Source organism: Halichoerus grypus, chromosome 14, assembly GCF_964656455.1.
Source record: "Halichoerus grypus chromosome 14, mHalGry1.hap1.1, whole genome shotgun sequence".
Taxonomy (NCBI): domain Eukaryota; kingdom Metazoa; phylum Chordata; class Mammalia; order Carnivora; family Phocidae; genus Halichoerus; species Halichoerus grypus.
The window spans coordinates 2940241-2961960 of record NC_135725.1 but is presented as its reverse complement, the minus strand read 5'-3'; the positions used below and the strand labels follow the sequence as shown (position 1 = coordinate 2961960).

Genomic DNA, 21720 nt, shown 5'->3' with positions numbered 1-21720 from the left:
AGCGTCCAGGGTGGGGTGAGGCTGCCGGCCCCAGCCATCCCCCTGCAGAGCCACATCTCCTTCCGGGGGGCGGGGGGGGCCTTCCATCAGAAGGCACAGGAGAGGCTTTTTCACATTTCAACAACAGCAAATGCAATTTCAGCTACCCTCTGCCTTGTGACACGGGAGCTTCGGGGGTCGTGTGAAGAAGTGCACATGGCCCTGCATGATAAGACAGACAGTGCACAGAGCAGCCTCCCAGAGCCCCAACCGCCCCGCCCCAAAAAGCAGGCCCTGGGTGGTCAGGACGCACAGACGGGAAAGGCAGACCAAGGTGGGTGACTCGAGGCTGTCAGCCTGATGGCCGCACAGCAGGACTCCCAGAGGGTAGGGGTGCTTTGTGGGGAGCGCAGGCGCCAGTTTCACGCACACTAGAACATCAGCATCACCCCCATTCCAGGCAGGGGAGACGGAGACAGCCGTTCCTGGGCGGCCACTGCAGTGCCCCCCAGACCTCTGCCCAGCCAGTCTCCGCAGCGTCCCCGCGAGAAGTGCCTGAGTGGGCTTCTCCAATGGCAGGGCGAGGCTGGGGCCAGGATCCCCTTAGTGGGTGGGCCCTAGGCAGGGGCAGGGAGTGGAGGGATCTGCCTACTTTCCAGCAGGTGCTCCCTGGAGCCCCAGGTCCTCTCTCCACGAGGGCACACCGCCAGCCAGAGAGGTCTTTCCTCCCCTGCCCAGTGGCCCTGGAGAGCTGTCCCTGATCTCTGCAGACCTGCTAAGGGCAGCGCAGTCTTGCTGAGGCAGCCAGGCTCTGGAATCTGCTCTTCGTGCCAGATGCTGGTCCGGGGCAAACAAGACAGGCTCCCCGAGAGCCCTGAGAGCTCAAATTCTCCTTCACTAATTGCAAACCTGTGCAAGACTGAGCACGAGAATGAAAGCCACCAACTTGCAGCTCAGAACAGAACGTACTGTTCACTGGCTATCCATCCATCATCTTACCTGGTATTCCAGAGGCACAATGTTCCCATAATATAATCGTTTAGTGGAAACCAAGCATTCTGACCATTACTTTTTCTGTACTAGCTTGTTTATTTGGAGTAATTTGCAGCCCTGAAAAAAAAAATAATAAAGCAAGTGCTAAGGGACAGAGACTGCCTGTAGGAGGAAGAGCTTTGTTTAACAGTTTCCCTGTGGGAAAAGGCAGGCCTTTAGGATCCTTCGACACAGGATGGTCTCCTGGCCTTTTTATGGGGCGGAGGTCAGCCTCCACGGGAAGGAGCAGAAGCAGAAGCAAGGGAAAGGACTGCAAGCACGTGGACCGTGTGCAGCGCGTGGCTCGTGGCTCGGTGGTGGCAGCTCGGGAGCATAGCTGGGGGACAGCCAGGCTCTCTCTGGAGAGAATGGAATGCTCAGTCAGTTTATTTCCCAGGGCTCACTGTTCTACTAGCGAGCTGGTGGGCACGTTGGCAGAGCTCACCCAGGATGCACAACCAGGCCGCGGAGCCTGGGATTGCAGTCCCCCTCTCGGGGGCCTTTCCGCTCTCCAAAAGGATAACGCAGCTCCCTTTCTTTCCACTCATCCTGGACCATCTGAGGTCGATAAAGCAAACCCTGCTGACCTCGCCAAGAGTCGGGCAGTCCAGCAAGACTGAGAGACTGAGCCTCACGACAGGTGGCTGCGGAAACATGTGTGCGCCTGCATGTGTGCATCCTGTGCACGCGTGGTGGGTTTGTACACTGGTGTGCGTGCGTGTGTGTTGTGTGTATGCAGGTATGTGCATGCGTGTGTGTGTGTGTCAGAGGAAGCTGCTAATAGAACAAATTATTATGGGATCACAGAAACCTGGAATCCTATTACCGGGACACTGTAAGAGCCTGTTGGCTTCAGTGCTTTCTTGAAGAGCAAAAAGGCCTCTGACTCCTGCAGGCACTGAGTAACTGAGGCAGGGACCACCAACAACCCACCCCAATGTCAGATCCACAGTTGCTAGGGCACTGGGCCCCTCTGAGCCCACAGGTACTGTGTGAGGTCAAGTTCCTTCAAATATGGACACTAACCCTCAGAGAGGTGCAGAGGGTTCCTGAGGTCACAGCTGGGAAGTGGCCAAGGGTCAGAAATTCAAATGCAGTCCCACCCCACATCCCACCCAGAGCTCTGGCCCCATGCCTAATAGGGGCCAGGGGCCGAGAGCGCCTGGTCATGGGGCGAGCACCGCACCCCTTTCTCCAGGGCCACCACCACAGGGTCCAATCTGCAGGGAGCGGGGGTCAGACCCCTCCAGCAATCAGCAGGAACTGGAGCAGGGTGGACTGCTGGGTCTCAGGTGCAAACAGAAACTCCCATTCGGGAGGAGCCCGCAGTCCCGTGGGATGCCCTCGGGGCCCACATGTGCTCCATGGGCCTGCAGCTGCCAAGCTACCAGAGCTTGTTGGAGATGAAACGTCCCCAGTGCCCTAGACCTCCGAATCCACACGAGCCCCCGGAGATGGGCAGACACTTAGAGGCTCAGAACCCTGCTCTTCCCTGCTCCAGGAAGACCCACCAGCCGGAACATGGAGGAAATGGGCAAGAACGACCCCAGGGTGCCCTGGCTTTCCTCTGGGGCACAGTCCTCCCTGCAGCCCCCAGGCTTACTCCCCCCACCCTCCGGTCCAGGCTGCGGTGGCCAAGGTCTGGACGGAGCCGTGCAGGTGGCCTGCAGGTGGCCTGAGCCGTGGGGCTGCAGGGCCAAGCGAGGAGGTAGCACCCCAGACCACACGGGGGAGGGGCTCCTGGCAGGGGTGCAGGGCAGGGGTGGGGTCGCTGCCGGGGGCAGGGCCCCACAGCAAGAGGGAGAGGGAGGAAAGCTCTCTCCCCACGCACTTCCATTGGCCAAATCCAAGGAGAAGCCCATGCCGCGCTGTCCCGGGCTGGACGAGCCGCTGCAGACGCAGACCCGGAGGAGCCGGGAATGGGGAGCACAGCCGGACCTCAGGCCAGAGTCCAGATTTTAAAACTTAGCACACTAATGGATACTTTTCTACTCAAACCTAAATCTTCCTATGAATTGGAAATCCAATGCCTACGAATTGGAATTCCCTCCACCAGGAAGGAAGGGAAGATCGGTGAGTTAACAGAGCAGGCCTGGATGAGGTTTGAAGCCCCTTCCTCGTGGGCACCAGCGACCCCTCTTCCCGCGCGAGTGGACTCCCTGGGGCTGCGGGTCGCTTGGACCGGGGAGGCTCCTCTGTCCAGCGTCACCACCACCCCAGCCACGAGCCTGCTCGCCATGTCTAACACATGCTCACACTGCAGATGTTCCAGATAAGGGATTTGTCTTTCGGAAACTTAAAACCGTGCGCTCCGAGGAGGGATACCTGACGGGAGCTGGGCCAGGCACGGGGGCACAGGAAAGGCCTGCCCCGAAACCTCTGCTTCCCGGGAACGGGGTCCGCTGGGGAAGGCTAGAGCCAGCAGGCCGTGTGGGCCTGGTGCACGGCCTGGTCCCCCCTGGGTGCCGGGGAAGGGCTTATGGGGACCACGATCGCCCTCATGCCCAGCTGCTGAGTGAACCCCGCTCTAAGCCGGCTGCTGTGTCCTCTGTGGTTACTAATGTCCAGGGATGTCCCAGAGGGGAGACCAGCCCCGGACCAACTGCAGCATTGCAGACGATCACATTTTGTACTTCCAAGTGGTCTTTCTCTCAAAGTGGGTTCTATAACCTAAATTTTACAGCTCCGAGGGGCTTGCCGCCTCAAACATGACACAGAGACATGAGTCGCAGGTACGCCCCAAACCCTGCCCCCCAGGGCCACCCTCCCAGGATCCAAGGCCCCGTGTCTGATGCGGGCCGGGGGCTCCAATTAGCCAACAGAAAGCACCGAGCCTGCGCTGGGGGGGGCCTGTGGGGAGGCAGAGCCCTGGGCTCCAGGCATCCTGGCCCAGCCCAGGCAGCGCCAGAAAGAGCGAGAGAACTGTGAGCCCGGGCCAGCCCCTTGGGAGACACAGGAAACACCCAACCGGCTCTGGGGCCATTTGTCCTGCAGGGAAACTAAGAAAGTGCCAAACTCGGGGTTCACAGCCTGCTCCCTCCCCCGTCCTCCAACCTTCATGAAGTTGGTGCTTCTCTCCATGTGTTTCTTCCTACGGCTGAAAAGAAATTGGTGTTGTGTCCTGTAAAATATAAGGTCTTCACATTGTCCAGCATCTAGATTCCATTCCCGGATGGGCTCTTGGCAAACATGCTTGAGGCTGAGGACGATGGTGCCGATGAGGAGGACGGAGGGCCAGACCCTACCACAGTCGTGCAAATTCAGAGAGCAGTCCTTACCAATGACGTCCCGAGCCCCGCATGGGAGTCAAGGTGTTCCAGGTGAAACTCTCCCTCTCCGTGAGGAAGGAGGAACACTGAGGCTTGTAACAGACGTCCACAGTATGCAAAAGAGGCTTGAGTGGGAGAGGAGGAGGCCTGTAAAGGAGGGGGTCCCCACCCCGCAATGCTTGGAGCCGGGCAGGGCCCTTGGAGCAGCAAGAATACTCGCTCTCGGTTGTCCACAGAGCAAGGGGGTACCATGATGCTACCAGGGTCACAAGCAGGTAACTGGCAGCCTGGTGTGGAAGCTGGGATAGAGGGAAGATCTCTCCATTCAGCACTAGATCTGCCCCTTGAATCTCTCCTATTACAAGAACTTACGAGTGCAGCTCCCTGAATGGGAAAACTCCGTGGTCCCCTCTGGGGAACGCGCTTCAGAGCAAACCCAGACCACACCCAGGACAGCGACAATCCTCAGGGCTGTGCCATGCCCTCCACCTGCTTTTAAAGCCCAGGAGGCAGGTCGCTCCTATCTGCCGTGTGTCCCCCACCGCTGCACTCAAGCCCCTCGTCCCCCATGGTTCCATGCTGTCTTTTGAGCCTGCAGTGTCCTGTCCATGATGACAGTCACGTAGAGGATGAGGCTGGGGACGTGCACCCCCAGCTCCTAGAGGAGCGTCTGGTACCCTGCCTCACTCCACTGAGCTGCGTGCTGCTGTTGACCCTGCTGGGGGTCAGCAGGGGTCCTAGCCCAGGCCCGAGCCCAGCTGCTGGCACAACGCATGGCTTTGAGGTGGGATGCCCCCACGACCTGGAACGGTCCACTGAGAGGGGGCTGCTTCTCCATCAACATAATCAAGACTCAGGGCAAGGGGCTTCAGCACGGGCAGACCAGCTCTGGATGGCCAAGGCTCCGGCCTGCAACAGAGACGTGTGCTTCACCCTCAGTCCCACGTGTCTCTCTGGCTCCTCAGCCCACCTGGGGGGGTAGTGGTTCCCCCCAGTCTCTCGGTGCCTCTGTTGAGGCTGGCCTGGGGGCCACACGAGCAGAGAGCAGCCACCGGCTCTCACCCTGGCCCACGTGGGGCCTGAGCCTCGGCTCTGAGGCTGCCTGGCGGGACCCCAAAGCTGAGCATCTGATGACAGGGGGCCAGCCACCCCATTCCCTGGGCTTTACCTTGTCATTGTCTGGGCCCCACAGAACCAGCACGTGAGCGATTTGCAGAAATCCCAGGGCAGCAAATGGGTGCGCAATGATTTCCGATGGGTCTTCCGGCAGCCGTGCTTGACCCACCATCGACAGCGTCTTTCCTGGAATCTGCAGATCCCATCCATCCTGCGGGTGGAAGGAATTCCAGGCACCGATTAGCTGCTATGTAGCAAACACCCTGGGGAGCTCAGGTCTTGTTGAGAACGAGGATACTTTGTCTTCTCCTGCAATGTTGCTTTTCACTTTGTATTGATGTTGCCACTTAGAATTCTATTGGACTGAACCACCTTCATACAAAAAAAACAACAAATTTAAATCGTCCTCCTGGATCATCCCGACTCCAGGAGGATAAGGCGAAGGTGAATGTGGCCAGAGCCCCTGTCACAAAGGCAGGGAGACCGTGTCGGAGAGCCAAATGGATTCCAGCCCTCTCAGCGTGCGTGGCCACAGGGCTTACGACTTCAAGCCGAGGCGGGCCTGGAACCCTGAAACAATGAATCATGAAAACCAGCTGGGAATCCCACCTCCCCTTGAGGTGAGGAAGTAAAACCACATATTGCCTGGTAGGAGATGAAGAAATGGCCAGGGGTTGCAGGATCAGAGCCTGCCTTGGGGGGACAAAAAAGCTTCTACATCATCTTGACGATGTTCCCTTAACTGACTGCTCTCCAGGTCTTGGCTTTCAGACCACAACAGGCTTTCCTGTCCGTCACTGACCTGCTGTCCCCACAACCAGAGGCTGGACAGACAGACCAGTGTGTCTACTCTGAGCGACAGGAAGCCCCAAGCAGCAGCAAGAAAAAGTTTGGCTTTAACCAAAAGACTAAATTTACAGTCAGGCCGGTTCCAGAGGTCATGGGCAGGTAGACCCCCAAGCTGCTTGGACCACGTGCTTCCAGATGCTTCCTTCCCTCTGGAGAATTCTGAGGTGCCAGCATTGGGCACATCAGCTGGCTCTGGGATGGACCGGCTGCCGTGGGGGTGGCCGTGGCCAGCCCGTGGCCAGCCTTGAATATGCGGGTCTGCTGGGCATGGGACACAGCTCGGGGCCTCCAAAAGCTCACCTGCAACAGCACTTCGCTTCCCTAAGGCCACTTTCTCATCTGCAAAATGAGGAATCAATATCAACTAGACTTCCTTCCCGCACGGAGAACGTGTGATTCTGTGCCACTTGAAGATTTTCTGTGAGGGGAGGGGGTGGGGGTAAAAAACAATGATTCGGTCAATGGCCCTAGAGTTGCTGACTCCCTGGGGAAGGTGAGGGCTAGCAGGTTGGCAGGAGCCAGCTCCCGGTCAGAACTGGAGACTGGACAGAGCCAGCTCTCAGCTCAAGGTCTCACTGGGCCGGAAGTCCCGGGTGGAGGCTCCCGGTCAGAACTGGAGACTGGACAGAGCCAGCTCTCAGCTCAAGGTCTCACTGGGCCGGAAGTCCCGGGTGGAGGCTCTCGGGAAGAATCCACTTCCCAGCTCATCCAGGTTGTTGGCAGAATTTGGTTTCTTGTGCCTGTGGGATGGAGGTCCCCGTTCCCCAGCTGGCTGTTGGCCGGGAGCCCCTCTCAGCTTGGGGCCCACCCCATTCCTTGCTGCCCGGCCGCCCCATCTTCAAAGCCAGCACTAACATGTCAAACCCTCTACACATCGACTCCCTCTCACTTCCTGCAGTATACAGTTGACCCTGAACAAAGCAGATTTTAGGGACACCAACCCCCACACTGTCAAAAATCCGTGTATAACTTTTTACCCTCAAAACACTAAGAGTCTCCTTCGGACGGAAACCTTGCAGATAACCACGGTTGATTAACAAGTATTTTGTATGTTACATGTATTATATGCCATATTTTTACTACATAGTAAGCTAGAGAAAAGAAAACATCATTAAGAAAATCATAAAGAAGAGAAAATACATTTGCAGGACTGTCTTGTATTTATGGAAAAAATCTACATAGAAGTGGACACGTGCAGCTCAAACCCTTGTTGTTCAAAGGTCAATTGTACTGAGAAATTAGTCTTTGTTCCCAGTTCCTGGCACAGAGCTTCTGGGACACGAGAAGGGCGGGAGCGAGCAACGCCTCCTTTGTTACCCAGAACAGCCCCCTTTAGACCACACCTGAGTTTACACTATGGATATAGCTCTTGGAGGACCCCTCAACAGCTTTGGGATGGGGCCGGTTACCAGGAAGACCAAGCCCCGATTAGGGTTTGGAATTTTCGGCCCCACTTCTACCTCCAGGGAGAGGAGAGGGGCTGGAGACCGAGTTCCATCGCCAGCAGCCAATGATTCCATCCATCGTGCGATGCAGCGGAATCTCCATCCAAATCGCTAACTGGGTTTGGAGAGCTCGCAGGTTGGTGGACGCATCCAGGTGTCAGGAGGGTGGTGTGCCCAAGGGGCCATGGATCTCCACACCCCTCCCCCTCCTATAATACCATGCGCTGTGTGTCTCTTTCATCTGGCTGTTCCCGAGTTGTATCCTTTATGATAAGTTGGTGATTTACTATGTGAACTCTTTTCCTGGGTTCTGTAAGTTGATCCAGCTAATTATCAATCCTGAGAGGGATCATGGGAGCCCCAAATGTGTACGTGGCCAAGCAGAAATGTGGGTAGTCCGGGCACTCCGTTTGTGGCTCGTGTCCAAAGTGGGGAACAGTGTCACTTGTCAGCTCTGATGCTAACTCTGGCAAGTCAGAAGTGAACTGACTTGTCGGACACCCAGTTGGCATTGGAGATTTGGAGAATTGGTGTAAAAAACACTAGCTGTTTGATGTCAGGGGAGGAGGTGGAGGGAAGACTCGCTTCCTCTTCTGCAACCAGCCAGAGAAAACCCTCTGCTTAAAAGCACCCGTGGAAATTAGGCTTGGCCCATGTAGAGTATCTCCCTGTTTTCAGGTCAACTGATTAGCAACCTTGACTGCATCTGCAAAATCCTTTAATCCCATTCTCGGGGAAGTGACCCCAGAGGGTGGAGGTCAGGGGGCCATGGTGGAATCCCACATTCTGCATGGGAGGAGCAGAATCTGGGGGGTGGGGGAGACCTGCTGGAGATGGCAGCTTCTAAGAAGCCACAGAGGGGCAGGGCACATGGCAGCCTCATCGTCAGCTGGGCTTCCCGGTGAGATGCTCAGTGGTCTGTGGCTTGTCCCGGATCAGGGTGGCGGGCGGTGGCACCGGGTATTCTGGGTCCTCCTGAGAGAGGTACGTGATTCCTACCAATATAAAGCTGCTCAGCTCAGAGAGGATTTTGTGGGGCCGTCCTGCTCCCCAACAGAGAGAAACTCTTCCTGGGACCTTGGCTGATTCACAGCCTGACACCATTCGCCCCTCTGCTGGAGCAAGAGTCTCTGTGGCAAGAACTCGGCAGGAGTCTGTGCCGAAGACTGTGCCCCACACAGTAACCACCAGCTGAATGAAGGAGGGAATGAGGCAATGAATCAGCAGCCTGCCTCCCACCCCTGAGCCTGGCAGCCAAGGGCCATGCCTTCCTCCCCAGCAGCAGGTGGATGAGCGGCAGCCCCTCCCAGGTCCTGCTCACACAGCTGCCTGCTGGCCTGAACCGTGCAGCCCTGAGGTGCCTCCAGCAGCTTCCAGCAGCCACCTCCTCCCAGAATCCAGACCCCTGCAAGTAGTCCTGGCCCCTCACTGATGCCGCTGGCCACACCTGCCTCTACTTGGAAGAGAGGTCTTCGGGAGACCATACATACCTTTCCTTAGCAAGAGAAGTGAAATTATCTGCCAATCGTTTTCTAGAAGACACAGAAGGAAAGCTGGAGCTAGACTAGGACATAGGGCTGCTTACAAAGACCAAGTGTAACTTTGCCCTCAAACAGGAATTGAAGGCATGCCACAGTCCCCCCAGAGAGACTCGGGTTCCCCGGGCGGGATCACGCCCCTCCCCACCCCTCCCCCCATTAAGCCAAAGTCTCTCCACATTGGCTGGGGAGGAATCATTCTCTTTGACCTTTGGGGGGAATGCACCCAAATGAAAAGGACAGGAGCTTAGAAGACCCGACATCTAAGCTCAAGAACTTTGAAAAAAGCAAAAACAAAAACATGTTTCCTGAGCTGACCCCACAGCGTCACTTGGTTTGCCAACATCCTTGCTTTTCTCCTAAAAATTTCTTTTTATCACCTTTTTCTCAAGTGGCTCTTCGTAAGCACCAAGTGCAACACTCACTGTGCTCGTGCTGCTAACAGTTTCATAGAAAGTATAACCCCAAGGCTGCAGGCTGTCAGCATACACGAGCCTCAGGGATGCATCCAGCCTCCCGCCCGTCCTACCAGGGAAAGAACGGAGGCCGCGGCTCCTGGTGTGGACAAGGGTCGCCTGCCATGAAGAGGAGTCCGACTCACCCCCACCGTCTGGGGCGAGCACAGCTTTGCTTTAGGCCTGCAAAGAGCTGACATCCGGCTGCGCTGGAGAGAGAGGCCTTCCAAGGAAGGAAGGTGCCCTGACGGGATCCCCTGCTTCGGTGTGCATCCCGCAGCGCAAAGAGACCCCAGCCCCCAAGGTCACTGAGGGACATGGGGGCACCCAACAGGATGCCGAGGAGAGAAGCAGGAGACTCGGGCAGGGAGACCAGCTTCTTAGAAAGTGCTGTGTGTGTTTGTGTATGATGGGTATGTGCCCCTCAGAGGTACAGAAAAAGTGGGAAAGGATACACCAAAATGTGGGTGTATGACACTGCTCATGACAATGCTCCTACTTCTTTCTTTCTTCCTCTCCTCCTCCTCCTTCTTTCTGGTATTTTACAGTTTTCCTATAACGAATACATAAAACTTTAAGGAATGTACAGCGCTACCTTATGAAAGTAGCCTCCCTTGCAAAGTCAGCATAAGCTGGGACCTGGATGGGGGTCCCAGTAGGTCAAGTGTTGGATCCCGGAACCAGACAGCTGCGTCTTAAATCCACCGGTCCACTTCGAGCTCCATGATCTGTAGCAAATGCCTTCATTAACCTTTAAGTATTATTGTCATTAACATTCATCCAGCACTTTCTAGACGAGGGCATTGTGTCCAAGAATCTGTATGGATCACCTCAACATGTGTGTGATAATTAGCTGGTCTCTGCATTGCCACTGAGGGTTGTTGGAAGTATGAAGGCAATAATGTGTTTGTAAGCACTTTATTACCTGTCCTCTGGAGTATTTTATTTTAATAGCACAAAATCCCATTCATAAAAAAAAAAAAAAAAAGGAAAGAAAGAAAGGAAGAAGAGCAGCATGTTTGGGGTTGGCACTGTGTCCAAGCGTGCATTTTTTTGCCGGCACATTCTCCTAGCCCCTGGGGCTCCAACAGGTGCCCTTGCTGTAGGTTCTAATCCAAGAAAGCCACATTTCTTAAGAGCTGCTGGCTTAATGTTCTGCAGCGGTCAGTCGGCCAGCCGCAGGGTCGGCCTGCCTGCCCTGCCCTGTGTTCTGCTAAATGTATTCATCGAAGGCTACACTCTAAAGTCATTACGCCGCGTTTGTGTTTGCTAAAGCGTGCTGTGGCAGATGGGCATTTGCCAGGATGCAGACTGCACACCCACCCCTCAGGACACCACCCCAACAGGGAGAAGTCAGTGCTCCGAGAAGCAAATAGGTAAAATATTGATGAAACTGGGGCACAAACACAGCTCAACTCTTTCCTTGGGCCTCCATCTAATCAAGGGGGGAAATGTCTTGGAGAGTTGATATATGAGAAACAGGATGCTTTCATTCTGGGAAGAATAATTTAGCTCTTACAGTCCTGTTTTCCTGTGAATGCTTCCAGGATTTGGAGAGAATTTAAAAAGTGGAGCCCAACAGGGTGAATCAGCCACCTGGGACTGCTAGGAAATCAGCAGAATTTTCTTGCTAGAAAAACAACACAGCACCCCGCCTTTGCCCAGAAGGCTCCCTGGCCTGCCGGGCAGCCTGCTCACAGCGTGCCAGCCCCGTGCGCCTTTCCCTGGCTGGACAGGGTTCCGGTCAAGCACAGAGGCGCAGTCCAGACATCCCGGCCTCATAAAAAAGATTGATTCACTCTGGACACTTCCCCCGGATGGTTCTCAAAGCAAGTCTTTGTGGGAAAGATTTCAATTCTTCTGCTCCCGTAAGTCTGTAAACGGGGTCGTGAGCAGCAGGGGCCTGCAGAACTCAGCGGTGGGCAGAGGGCCCTCAGAAGAGCAGGTAACGGATGCTGACTGCGCTCACAGTCGCTCACCCCGTTCATGTGGATGCCGTCTTCCCATTGTTGCTCAGATCTTTGAAGTTCTATCACAGCTATGACAAATGATGACTCATACTTAAATGCAGTCATCATGTCATACACGGTATTAATACCGTAGTGACATTGCCGTAAGCCCCATGCCTTTAAGAGGAAAAGGCTCCTGAGAGCATTCTGCTGCCACCATCCTCAGGGACCACAAAGGGCGGCGGCTGCAGAAGGCCTGCTCATTGTGCGGGAGGGCACCGCCTACATCCTGCAAGCTGTTGCGATAAGCGGCTGTCAGAAGGGAGGGGGCTGCGGGGGCAGAGGGGGAGGGGAGGGAGAGGCTGCTGTTACCAGGCTGGAGGGCCAGCCTTGACCTGCTGCACTGATGTCTTATCTCAAGTATGCTCCTGTCTTGCAGGTTTAAAAATCTCCCTAAAAAAAAAAGAGAAATGGGAGCAGGGCTCAAGTTCTGCGTCCCCGCCCCCACTCGCAGCGCCCCGGGAGCCTGTCACTCAGCCCCACGGGAAGACAGCGTAGGTGCCATCCGGTCCCCGTCGGGGGCTTCAACAATCACCTGGACCCCTGCAAACCACCTCCCCCTCGACGGGGACCCCCTACCCTCAATAAAGAGAATAAGTCTGTTTCAGTAAGTTTATTGTAAAAAAATACTCAAAGCTGCAGCAGCATAATCCTCTAGAGCCCGGAGCGTCGCCCCGTCCGCTTTCAAACAGCGGCGCAGGCGGCTCAGTCCTTCCGAGCTCCGTTCACTGTCCGAGTCCAGGCCTCGCCCGCCTGGCCTCTCCCCTCCTTCCTGTCGAGAGCGCAGGCTGCTGAGTCACGCCTGCCCTGCCGGTCCGTCCTTCTCGGCCCCGTGGCCCACGGCCCGCCTCCGGCCTTCCCGGGCAAGCAGCCGCTCCCCACACTCGCAGTCCCGGGCTGGGGGCCAGCGCGCCCCTGCCGCCGCCGCCGGGCCCCTCCTGCAGGGGGCCGCCCCTCCTCGCTGCTCCCCACGCAGCACGCCGGTCCCGCGCCCTCCGAGGGCGCATCCACAGAGCCAGCCGCGCGCTAGGCGCCCCGGGGCGTCACCATGTCGATCAGACCAAGGCCCCCTCCGGGCTGTCACTCGGGGAGGGTGATACTGGGCACCCAGTCGTTGACGCTGCGGCTCTCCTCGCAGAACACGCTGAGCTTCTCCAAGGCGGGGTCCTTCCACGCGTCCTCATTGGGGTTCTGCGGGGAAAGCGCAGAGGTCAGCCTGGCGGGCCGCTGGCCGCGGGCCGCGGCGGGGCGACGCTGGGGCGGGGGCGACACTCACCGAAATGAGGATGCAGTGCAGGTCTCCCGGCGCGGCCGCCTCGTCGCCGGCGCCCACGATCGCCGCCAGCCGCTGCACGTCGCCCACGCGCACGATGTCTATGTCGTTCTCGCAGCAGAACGCCTGGATCAGCGTAAAGTGGATCTGCAGCGCGATGTCGCCCTCGTCCTCCGCGTCGGCGGCCAGCACGCAGAAGGTCACGTTGTCGGGGTCCCTGCGCCGGCGGGACGGGGTGGTGAGGGCAAGGCGGGAGCCCCGGGGGGTCCCCCGCCGCCGTCTCCCGGGTCTCCCCGCCCCCGGCCGCCCCACCCGGGGCCGTGTCCACACTCACACATTCAGGACTTTGGCGGACTCATAGACGCCGGCGGTGAGGCAGCCCTGGCGCTGCGCGGACAGCAGCAGCTCGTGCAACGCCTTCCCGGCGCCCTGCATCCTGCGGACGAGCCAGCGCGGTGAGCGGGGACCGCCGAAGGCGCGGCGGGATCCCCAGCCCCGAGGACACACCCCGGGCGCCCCTGCCCGGCGCCCCGGCCCTGGGGACGCACCTCCGGTGCCCAGCTCCCACCCCGCGGCTCCCCATCCCGGCGGGCCCCGAAGGCGGCCGCCCGAGCAGCTGCAGCCCGGACAGGGCTCCCCACGCCCCGAGACGTCCGGCGCCCGGCGCCGACCCACCTGGCGGTGCTTTCGGGAACCGTGTCTTGGCCGCGGATTTCCTCCAGAGTCATGGTTCGGAGGGCGAGCAGCTAGTTATCCACGAGCGGAGCGAGCGGCGCCGACGCGGCGGACACGGGGAAGCCGAGGCAGCCTGGCGAGCCCACGGCCGGCGAGTGCGCCCCAGCCCGCCGCGCACCCTAATATAGGCCCGGCCGCGGCGCCGCCAGCTGGCGCGAGGCTGCGCGCCCATTGGCCGGCGCCCGCTTTCTGATGCAAATGAGGCGGCCGCCGCGGCTCGTGCCAGAAGGCCACGTGGGGAGGGGTGCGGGGGATGACAATGCCTCAAATCTGCCGCTTTTGTCGGGGTGTTACCAGGCAGACTGGAGCCTGCAGATTTCACTCGCCTTTTTGTTTTTTAAGTCCTTAAAAGGAAAAATTTAAAAAAAAGAAAAAACACCTTGCTTGCTAATAAGACGCTGCAATTTATGAAATGCCCCTTTGGGGAAACTGAAGATTTTTTTTTTTTTTGCATTTATTTTTGTTGCTACTTCTCTATTTTTTTCTTTACTTTTAATTGGAAGTTTATAAAACTGTTGCTTTTAAACCGGAACTTAAAGTAAAAACACCCAGCGCGGGCTCTAAGCTTGCAAAAGGCCTGGCCACGGCCCCTTCCAGCGCCAGCAGGATCCGGAGCGCGCCGGCGAGGCCTCCCCGCACGCTCAGCGCCCCGACCCCGCCGCGCTGGAGGGTCCGAGCCGACCTCCCCGCCCGCAGCCGAGCGCCGCGGGGCGCTGGGACGCGCGAGCAGATTGCGGCCGGCGCACGCGGCTCGTTTGCATTTCTATGGAGAGCGCACAATAGCGGAGGTCTGGCGTGTGGCGGTTTGCAGGAGGGACAATCGAGGCTTTCTCTTCATAGCGACACTGTCCACCTGCCGCAGGGTGGGGTGGGTAGGGCCCCGCCGCGCGTGGGGGTCGCGGGGCTGCCCGGCGCGTGGGGGTCGGGCCACGTGCCGCTCCTGCTCCCCTCGGTGCTCATCCCCCGCACGGCGCCCCTGCACCCGCGGCCCGTTTGAATGTAACTCCGTCCTCCCTCCCCTCCCCCCCACCCGGGCCCTTTCACCGGCGGCGCAGTCTACGCGCTGCGCGAGACCAGGGGGCTCCTGTCCCCCGGAGCTTGAGAACGCGGCTCGGAGTCCCTTTCCTGGGGCGCCATCTACAGGCTGTCTAGAAAAGCTCGGGACACCCCCGCCCCCACTTGCACTGGCGTCTAGGGTGCTAGCCTCGGGCCCTGCGGTCACCGAGAGGCCCTGGCGGGTCCGCTGAGCCCCATCTCAGCTGCGCGCTCATGGAAGCCAGAGGAAGGGCTGCATAAACCTACCCGGGAAGGAGGTGAGGACAAAAGGAGACTCCGACCCAGCGCTGATGGAGGCAGAGCCCATATTTCTTAGGCTATTTTGAAATGTTCGAATTACCTAAATATAGGTATGTAAAAGTTGTTTTCCAATTATAGCATAATAAAACTAGAAGATGTGAACAGACAGCGCTGTGATGTCACCATTTGGCACCCCCTAAGCCAGCACGTTCAGATCATTTGCCCACGGAGAGCATCACTTTGGGTGTCTGCATCTCTCCGTGCTACTTGGAAACTCGCGCTGGGGTGCCTTCGTGGCCCCTTTTCCTAGGTGCGGCCTGGAGCCTGGGCGGGACAGCGCGGGGGGGTTCCAGGCGAGCCCAGGCTCAGCTGCAGGACCGGGACAGAGAGTAAGAGGACCGAGTGAGCCGGCGTCCTGCGCCCTCCAGTGGAAGTAGAAGCTGCGAAGTCGGGGCCTCTTCCCGGAATCCCAGAAGCCGCTGTTTGCTTACCTAATGTCCCTGACATCCCAGGTGCACCTGCCACGTTCGTGTACTACTGCTTCCTTTCTTTCTTTGCTGGTGGTTTAGGAAATGATAGTGTGCCTGGATTGGATAAATATGTTTATTTCTAAGTGACTGAGGTGTAGGCATTGCTCATCTTTATGTATCAGATTTTCTTAAAATGTGTTAGTTCCCACCCCAGGAAATGTTGCAAGTAGGACTTATTTCACATCTTACCCTGCCCCTCCATTTATAACAATACAAACCTGCGGACTCACCACGTCTTAGGCCATCCTCTTACAGGAAGGCCACCGGACAGGCCTGACCGGGGGGGGGGGGGGGGGACAGGGAGCAGCATTTCTAGTTGGCACTGAGCCAACCTGCAAGAAGAGGGCTGATTGACAACCCCTTGGGGCTGTTCTACTTTGCTCACATTTTTAAGGTATTCAGTTTCAGGAAAACCGCCTTTCTGACATAGGATACGGCTTCACATGGATTTATTAGGTCAGTCCAAAAGGCAGCCAAGCCCTCATCTCAGTTGGGAAAGAAACATTTTATCTGGAAGCAAATTCGGCCTCCACCAGACCCCACCACCACCTTGCAGTCTAGACAAATGCAGAAGCCGCTAGGTCGGCTGATTCCCGTCTGCGGAACAGACTAAAGGGAGAGAGTAGGGAATGCCCAAACCCTGTCTGGGGTCACCCGCCCCAAGCTAGACGACACGCCCCCCACCCGCAAACTGCATTCAGCCGGTGTCTCAGCCTGCTGGAGCCCCAAGTCCTCGGATGCTGTGATGTCATCCAAGCTCCCTGGGACCGCACCCCTAAACCTTCCCCTGGACCTTATTAATGCAGGTGGTAGTGAGTTTATTAAGCACACATCCTCGGGGATGCTCTGTTTGAAAAACTCTTTGGAAATGCTATTTAAGTGTTTTTGCTAACACATTCTTTCTCGTGGCCTGGCTAAAATGTTGGTGGAGTTACCGCTCCCTGGGGGATGGAAGGAAGTGGCTTCAAGTAAGCAGGAAGGCTTAGGAGACATTCCCTGCTGCGGTTTCTCAAACTACTTGCTTAGGCGCGAGCGCAGTGCCGTTGCACAGCCCCCACCAGAGGCTGCGGGACACGGTGGGCTGCTCTGAGCTCTGTGCAGCCCGCAGGCAGGTTCCCTGGGCCCCTGGCTTGTCTCAGGGACAAAGGCAGAACCACCTTTCAAAACCAGCAGCTCTTACATAAAAATCTGCGTTTCCAGCTTCTCTTGGAAAATGGAGAGATTCGGCCACCATGTGCCTGCAGTCCCCCCCACCCGCCCCAAGTAACCTTCATCTGGGGGGAGATTCACGGGGACCCCCAGACTGGCAAGTCCCCTGCAGTGTTCCCCACAGTCCCCACCACAGCCCTCTGAGGACACCCAGCCGCTCTGCTCCTTCCTTACCTGCTTCTCCCCTGCGGGGCTTTTTGCAAAGTTCACAAAGAAGCAAGTTTGAAAAGCAAAATAAAGGGGTCAGGTTCTTAAAAGATGAGCTCAAATTGGGTACGCACCATTTGTGTCCCGTACTGGGCAGGACTGTATCTCCGACATCAGCCCAGGGCTCGTGCAGCATCAAAGCATCCCGTGGCTCCTCTTACCCCAGCCCCACCCCTTCGTCCAGCCCCCCTACGAGGCAGGGTAGGCCTCCTGGGTTTCAAGAAGAGTGTTGGGTTTTTTCCCCCAGGAACTCACAGAAGGCAGTGTGGGCATGACTTGGTGACAATACTAAATTGACTCAAAACAAGAAACTACATCTTTGTGCCAGACGCACACCTATGACCTAAAACCCAGCAGCATCACCTCCAATGAGTCCCGGCATCTGACGGGCCCAGAGCAGCGGCGCCCCCCCCCACCGCCACACCTGGGGAGCTGTGAGGTCAGTGGATGGGGAGGCTTCAGAGGGCAGCTGAGACGGCGACGGGAAACCGAGAAAGGGAAATCCCTAGAGCGCAAGCCAGACACCTGTGGTCGATCCCTGTGTCGAGAGGGCTTTCTGGAAGGAGCAGTTACTCCTGGCTTGGTGAAACCCCCTGAAAGCCCTCAGGAGGTGGGGGCAAATCATCCCTGCGCTTGCCACTTTTCCCACCATGAGTCAGCAATGATGTGTGACACGTGTCATAACCCGGCGGCTCTCCTTGCCGCCGCAAACCCCCCACCCCCGAGAAACCACAGATGTGCTGTCCTTCCCGGCGTGGCCATGCACCAAGTCTTCTGAGCCTGGGCTCCCCCCTACGAAAAGAAGATCTGCCCTTTGCCTTTCATGAGCCTCACTGGGAGTTTCTAAAGGTCACACCGGGTCACCATTTGGCCCACACTCGTTTGGTTTGGTGGGCAGTGTGCTAAGATGGCTTGCAAATTCAGTCTGACTTGTTTGTGTAGGTGGGAGTGGGTGGTAGCTGTCCATGTCACCCAAGACACGTCCCAAACGTCACATTGGCCTGCCGGCACACTGAGCCCCCTGCCCAGCCTCTGTGGGTACTCGATCTGGCACTTAAGCCTGTCTGTAGCAGCGAGGGGTGAGCTGAGACGCTGTGGTCGCCCTTCTGAGGTCGTTAACGGACAACGTACGAGAGGCGAGTAGAACCACAGAACTTCCGAACAGAAAGTCCTCTTTTAGGTTCTGAAAGATAATTCAGAGTAAGTGTCTAAATACCCAGAAAAGGGAGCATGACATTGGAGATGCGGTTAGCAGAACAGGCTCAGAGCTGGGTTTTGCTACTTACTTAGCTTTGACCTTGAGCAAAAAGTTAGTGCATGATTTAAATTGTAAGGGGAAGAGTCCCTGCTTGTTGACCCATTAAATCTACTCTTTCTAAGTTCTCCTAAAGAAGTGAATTCCCTGGGACGCCTGGGTGGCTGGCTCAGTGGGTTAAGCATCTGCCTTCGGCTTGGGTCATGATCCTGGAGTCCTGGGATCGAGTCCCACATCGGGCTCCTTGCTCAACGGGAAGCCTGCTTCTCCCTCTCCCACTTGCCCTCCTTGAGCTCTCTCTCTCTCTGACAAATAAATAAATAAAATCTTTTTTTAAAAAAGTGCATTCCCCAAATGTGTATTATAAGGAAATGTTTGTTGCAACATTTCTTCCTAATACTGGAAACCGGAAGCCACCATGGAGGTGGGTGGTACATTATGGGGTAGCCCTAAACGAAACCTATGTGGCCATAAAAGATATTCTGAGGAGTATCTCGTGGTGGGATAAAGCCTCAGACACAATGCGGAGAATGGTCTGATTCCGGGAGTGTGTAAGCCCTCGGCGCCCATGACTCTCACTACACACAATATCTAAACCAAAATCCCGGCTGGATGCTGGAGGGCTGAGACTCTGCAAGATTGTTTATCTTCTTCTCTGTACTTTTCTGCAATTAAACTTTCTACAACTTGATCTTCTGTAAGACAAATTCAAACTTCTCAGGGACGACAGCCTCAGCGCCAGACGGCGTCCACCTGACGCGTGCGCTGGGCATTGTGCTGAGGGATTGGTGGCCATATGGTAACAGATCGAGAAGCCAGACATCCGCGGGGCTGTGCTTCCAGGGAGGGAGAGGCCCGGAGCGTGACCTTTGACTCCTGAGCTGTGTCTCCTGCCCTTTGACTCCGGTCTGTTCGTGGCTGAGGGGCAGCGGCTGCATTGCCCTGGGAGATTAACTCTGGAATGACCAAGATGCGATCCCAGGCGGCTCAGCAGAGGCACGAAGGAGGAAGCATGGCCGCCGAACACCTGAGGACGCGCCTTCCCAGAGACGCGCAGGTCGCCAAGATGTGCGTTCTAGCAAGAAGCGGTAGATAAAATTCTCTCGCTCCCCCTCTGCAAAGATGTCTACTTCCCAGAAGTGAACTACAGCAATAAATTGTGAAAATTGTTTCCACTGTTTATATAATTGGGAACTCCAGAAAATCAATGTAGTTAAGTATATTTTAACCTATTTTTGAGACTCTTGTAGGTGCAATTCCATTTTTCTTTCTTTTTTTTTTAAGATTTTACTTATTTATTTGACAGAGAGAGAGAGAGCACAAGCAGGGGGAGGGGCAGAGGCAGAGGGAGAAGCAGGCTCCCCACGGAGCAGGGAGCCCGACATGGGGCTAGATCCGAGGACCCTGGAATCGTGACCTGAGCCAAAGGCAGGTGCTTAACCGACTGAGCCGCCCAGGCGCCCCGTTCCATTTTTCAGTGCTGGACTGCATCCATTTGAAAAGAGCAGAGCAAGTCTTGTGTATGCTGTTATCAGGGGTATTCATGTTATGGTTTTATTTACCAGACTTTTATAACGTTTGCTGCATGTCAAGCACGATTCCAAGCACTTCAAAAACATCACTGAATCCTCACGATGACCCTGTTAGGTCGGTACAATTGTCAACAGTCTCAGATAAGGAAATGTGGGCACAGAGAGGGTAAGCAACTTACCCAAGGTCACACAGACAAGAGGAGGCAAAGCGTGGCTTGGAACTCTGACCAGCTAGCTCTGGAGCTCGTCACAAAGAAGGGAGAGACAAACTCCTCCGTAAAACCTTTTCTAGGGCCTTTGGGGCAAACCATTTGGTCCACGAAGTAAAAATTTAAAAAAAAAAAAACCTGTTTGGCTCTCCTTAGCCCGGACCAGAGGTGCCTATCGGGATATCGTGGCTGCAGCGCGCCATCTTGTGGTCAGGAAGAGTATAGCTTCCAGCTCTGAAAAGCAGCCTCTTCTTTCTATCTAGACCTTTCTGGGCTTCCCCGGGGCCAGCAGCTCGGGCCACACCCCCCCAATAACACACAGAAGCAGCAGGCTCCCTCCCTGAAGCAAACTCTGAGCCTGCTCCGCAATCCACGCGTTGAATCATGGGGTAGAAAGCAGGCAGACCTAGAGGACGCTTCCGTGGGGTTTGCCACAGTAGATCGTCCATGTGAACCACCAACATCAGGGGAGCAGAACCGACCCCCGGGGAACATTGTGTCAGTGGAGATGCTCCTGCCCACTACACAGATGGGAAAAGTGAGGATCGGGGTCACACAGTTAATGATGGAGCTGGGATTTCTGGCCACCCGCCGCCGGACCTCATGCAAACCTCAGGTTCATGCTGCCTCACGGTGGGTCGGGCCTGGGACTGGCGTCTCCCACGCCCTTTGGCGTTCTGAGCTCCCCTCAGCAGCCACAAGACGTGAGTGTATGGATTGTTTTTTTCTTGCAAACTCGTGGGCAAATTGAAATTTGAAGGAACCTCCAAGGCAACGTTTCCCAAAATGCTGCCGGTTTTGGACACACAGTACCCCACAAGATGTCCATCCCAGACGAGGGCAGCTCCACGGGCTGCCCCCGGTTCATCTGCCTCCACCTGTGATTCCTGTCTCACTAGTAACAGGGTGACAACTCCTAGGTCACCACGGGACGCAGCTCCAGCCCGATGGCCCTGCAGACCCCGGCGGCCCAGTGTGTCCCTGGACCCTCAGCATCAGCCTCCCCCAGGAGCTCGTCACACACGCAGAGCCCCAACTGTAACAAGATGGGGCAGCGCTTGCGCACATCCCGTGAGCGATGTGCTGTTAGGGAGCCCGGGTCCAGGATGACAGATAGCAGCCAGGCCGAGAGGTCCCGGGCGGGGGCTGGGGTGGGGGGACTCACCCGCATTCGGGCACGAGGACACTGTGTGGCGGGTGGTGCAGCAGCGTGCGGGGACAGGAAGGATGAACTGCGAGCCAGGAGCCGTGAGATAGTTGTTCGGGACCCCAGTGGGCTTGGGACCTTTGAAGGACCCGGAGAGGCCACCGCTGGATGGACATGGACGGGGACACCCGGGCTGGATGCATAACCTCAAGACTCTTCAAGGCCATGGCCCTTTGTCAAAAGTCCTCTGAGCCCAAGAAAGGGCGAGGTGGCAGGCTGCGGTCTCCTTGAGCCCACTCTCCCCTCCTACACGGACCAGTATTCCCGATCTCCCTCGTCACCTGACCCAGCTCTGGCCAGCGGAGAGGGAGCGTCCCCAGCCCTGGCTCACACAGGAATGGCTTTCTAGCAACTTCAGTTTTCCTACGGCCACGGTGCAATTTCACCGACTGTCCCAGTGATGTGCGTGCCGGCACAGGGAGCCCAGGGTCACGGCCACACACTCTTCTGTCTCCTGTCATCTGAAACCGTTCCGGGTCTGTTCGGTGACACAGACGTGTTTTGACATCTCGTTGTCAGCTATCCCGCCACGTGGGTCCATCTGAGGCTCCCTCAGGATTCGATTCTGGGGATGC

At 56.7% G+C, this 21720-nt stretch overlaps 1 protein-coding gene and 3 long non-coding RNA genes across 5 annotated transcripts; 2 read left to right on the top strand and 2 right to left on the bottom strand.

Moving 5' to 3' along the window:
* Window positions 1-7288: 7288 nt before the first annotated feature.
* On the bottom strand, window positions 7289-9302 carry LOC118524756 (uncharacterized). Of its 2 annotated transcripts, none has more exons than XR_004911826.2 (2): window positions 9181-9302; window positions 7289-8881 (listed from the first exon to the last, which is right to left on the bottom strand). It is a non-coding gene; the product is annotated as an uncharacterized LOC118524756 (long non-coding RNA). The 2 variants fall into 2 exon arrangements; XR_013444014.1 differs by having other exon boundaries at window positions 7289-8685.
* Window positions 9303-10953: 1651 nt separating this feature from the next.
* LOC118524754 (uncharacterized) lies at window positions 10954-12294 on the top strand. Its single transcript, XR_004911825.1, has 2 exons — window positions 10954-11551; window positions 12072-12294. It is a non-coding gene; the product is annotated as an uncharacterized LOC118524754 (long non-coding RNA).
* Window positions 12291-13806, bottom strand: GADD45G (growth arrest and DNA damage inducible gamma). Its single transcript, XM_036075051.2, has 4 exons — window positions 13641-13806; window positions 13300-13401; window positions 12969-13182; window positions 12291-12883 (listed from the first exon to the last, which is right to left on the bottom strand). The coding sequence occupies exons 1-4, from the start codon at window positions 13691-13693 to the stop codon at window positions 12773-12775; spliced, it is 480 nt and encodes a 159-aa protein (XP_035930944.1). The 5' UTR covers window positions 13694-13806; the 3' UTR covers window positions 12291-12772.
* A 71-nt stretch (window positions 13807-13877) lies between these two features.
* On the top strand, window positions 13878-15684 carry LOC144380170 (uncharacterized). The gene is made up of 2 exons (XR_013444006.1): window positions 13878-15013; window positions 15135-15684. It is a non-coding gene; the product is annotated as an uncharacterized LOC144380170 (long non-coding RNA).
* Window positions 15685-21720: the final 6036 nt, after the last annotated feature.

Coding starts and splice junctions, on each gene's coding strand:
- GADD45G (XM_036075051.2), bottom strand. CDS start 13,693: ATGACTCTGGAGGAAATCCGCGGCCAAGACACGGTTCCCGAAAGCACC. Junction 13,402..13,640: donor GTTCCCGAAAGCACCGCCAG/GTGGGTCGGCGC, acceptor GCTCGTCCGCAG/GATGCAGGGCGCCGGGAAGG. Junction 13,183..13,299: donor TCCGCCAAAGTCCTGAATGT/GTGAGTGTGGAC, acceptor CCGCCGGCGCAG/GGACCCCGACAACGTGACCT.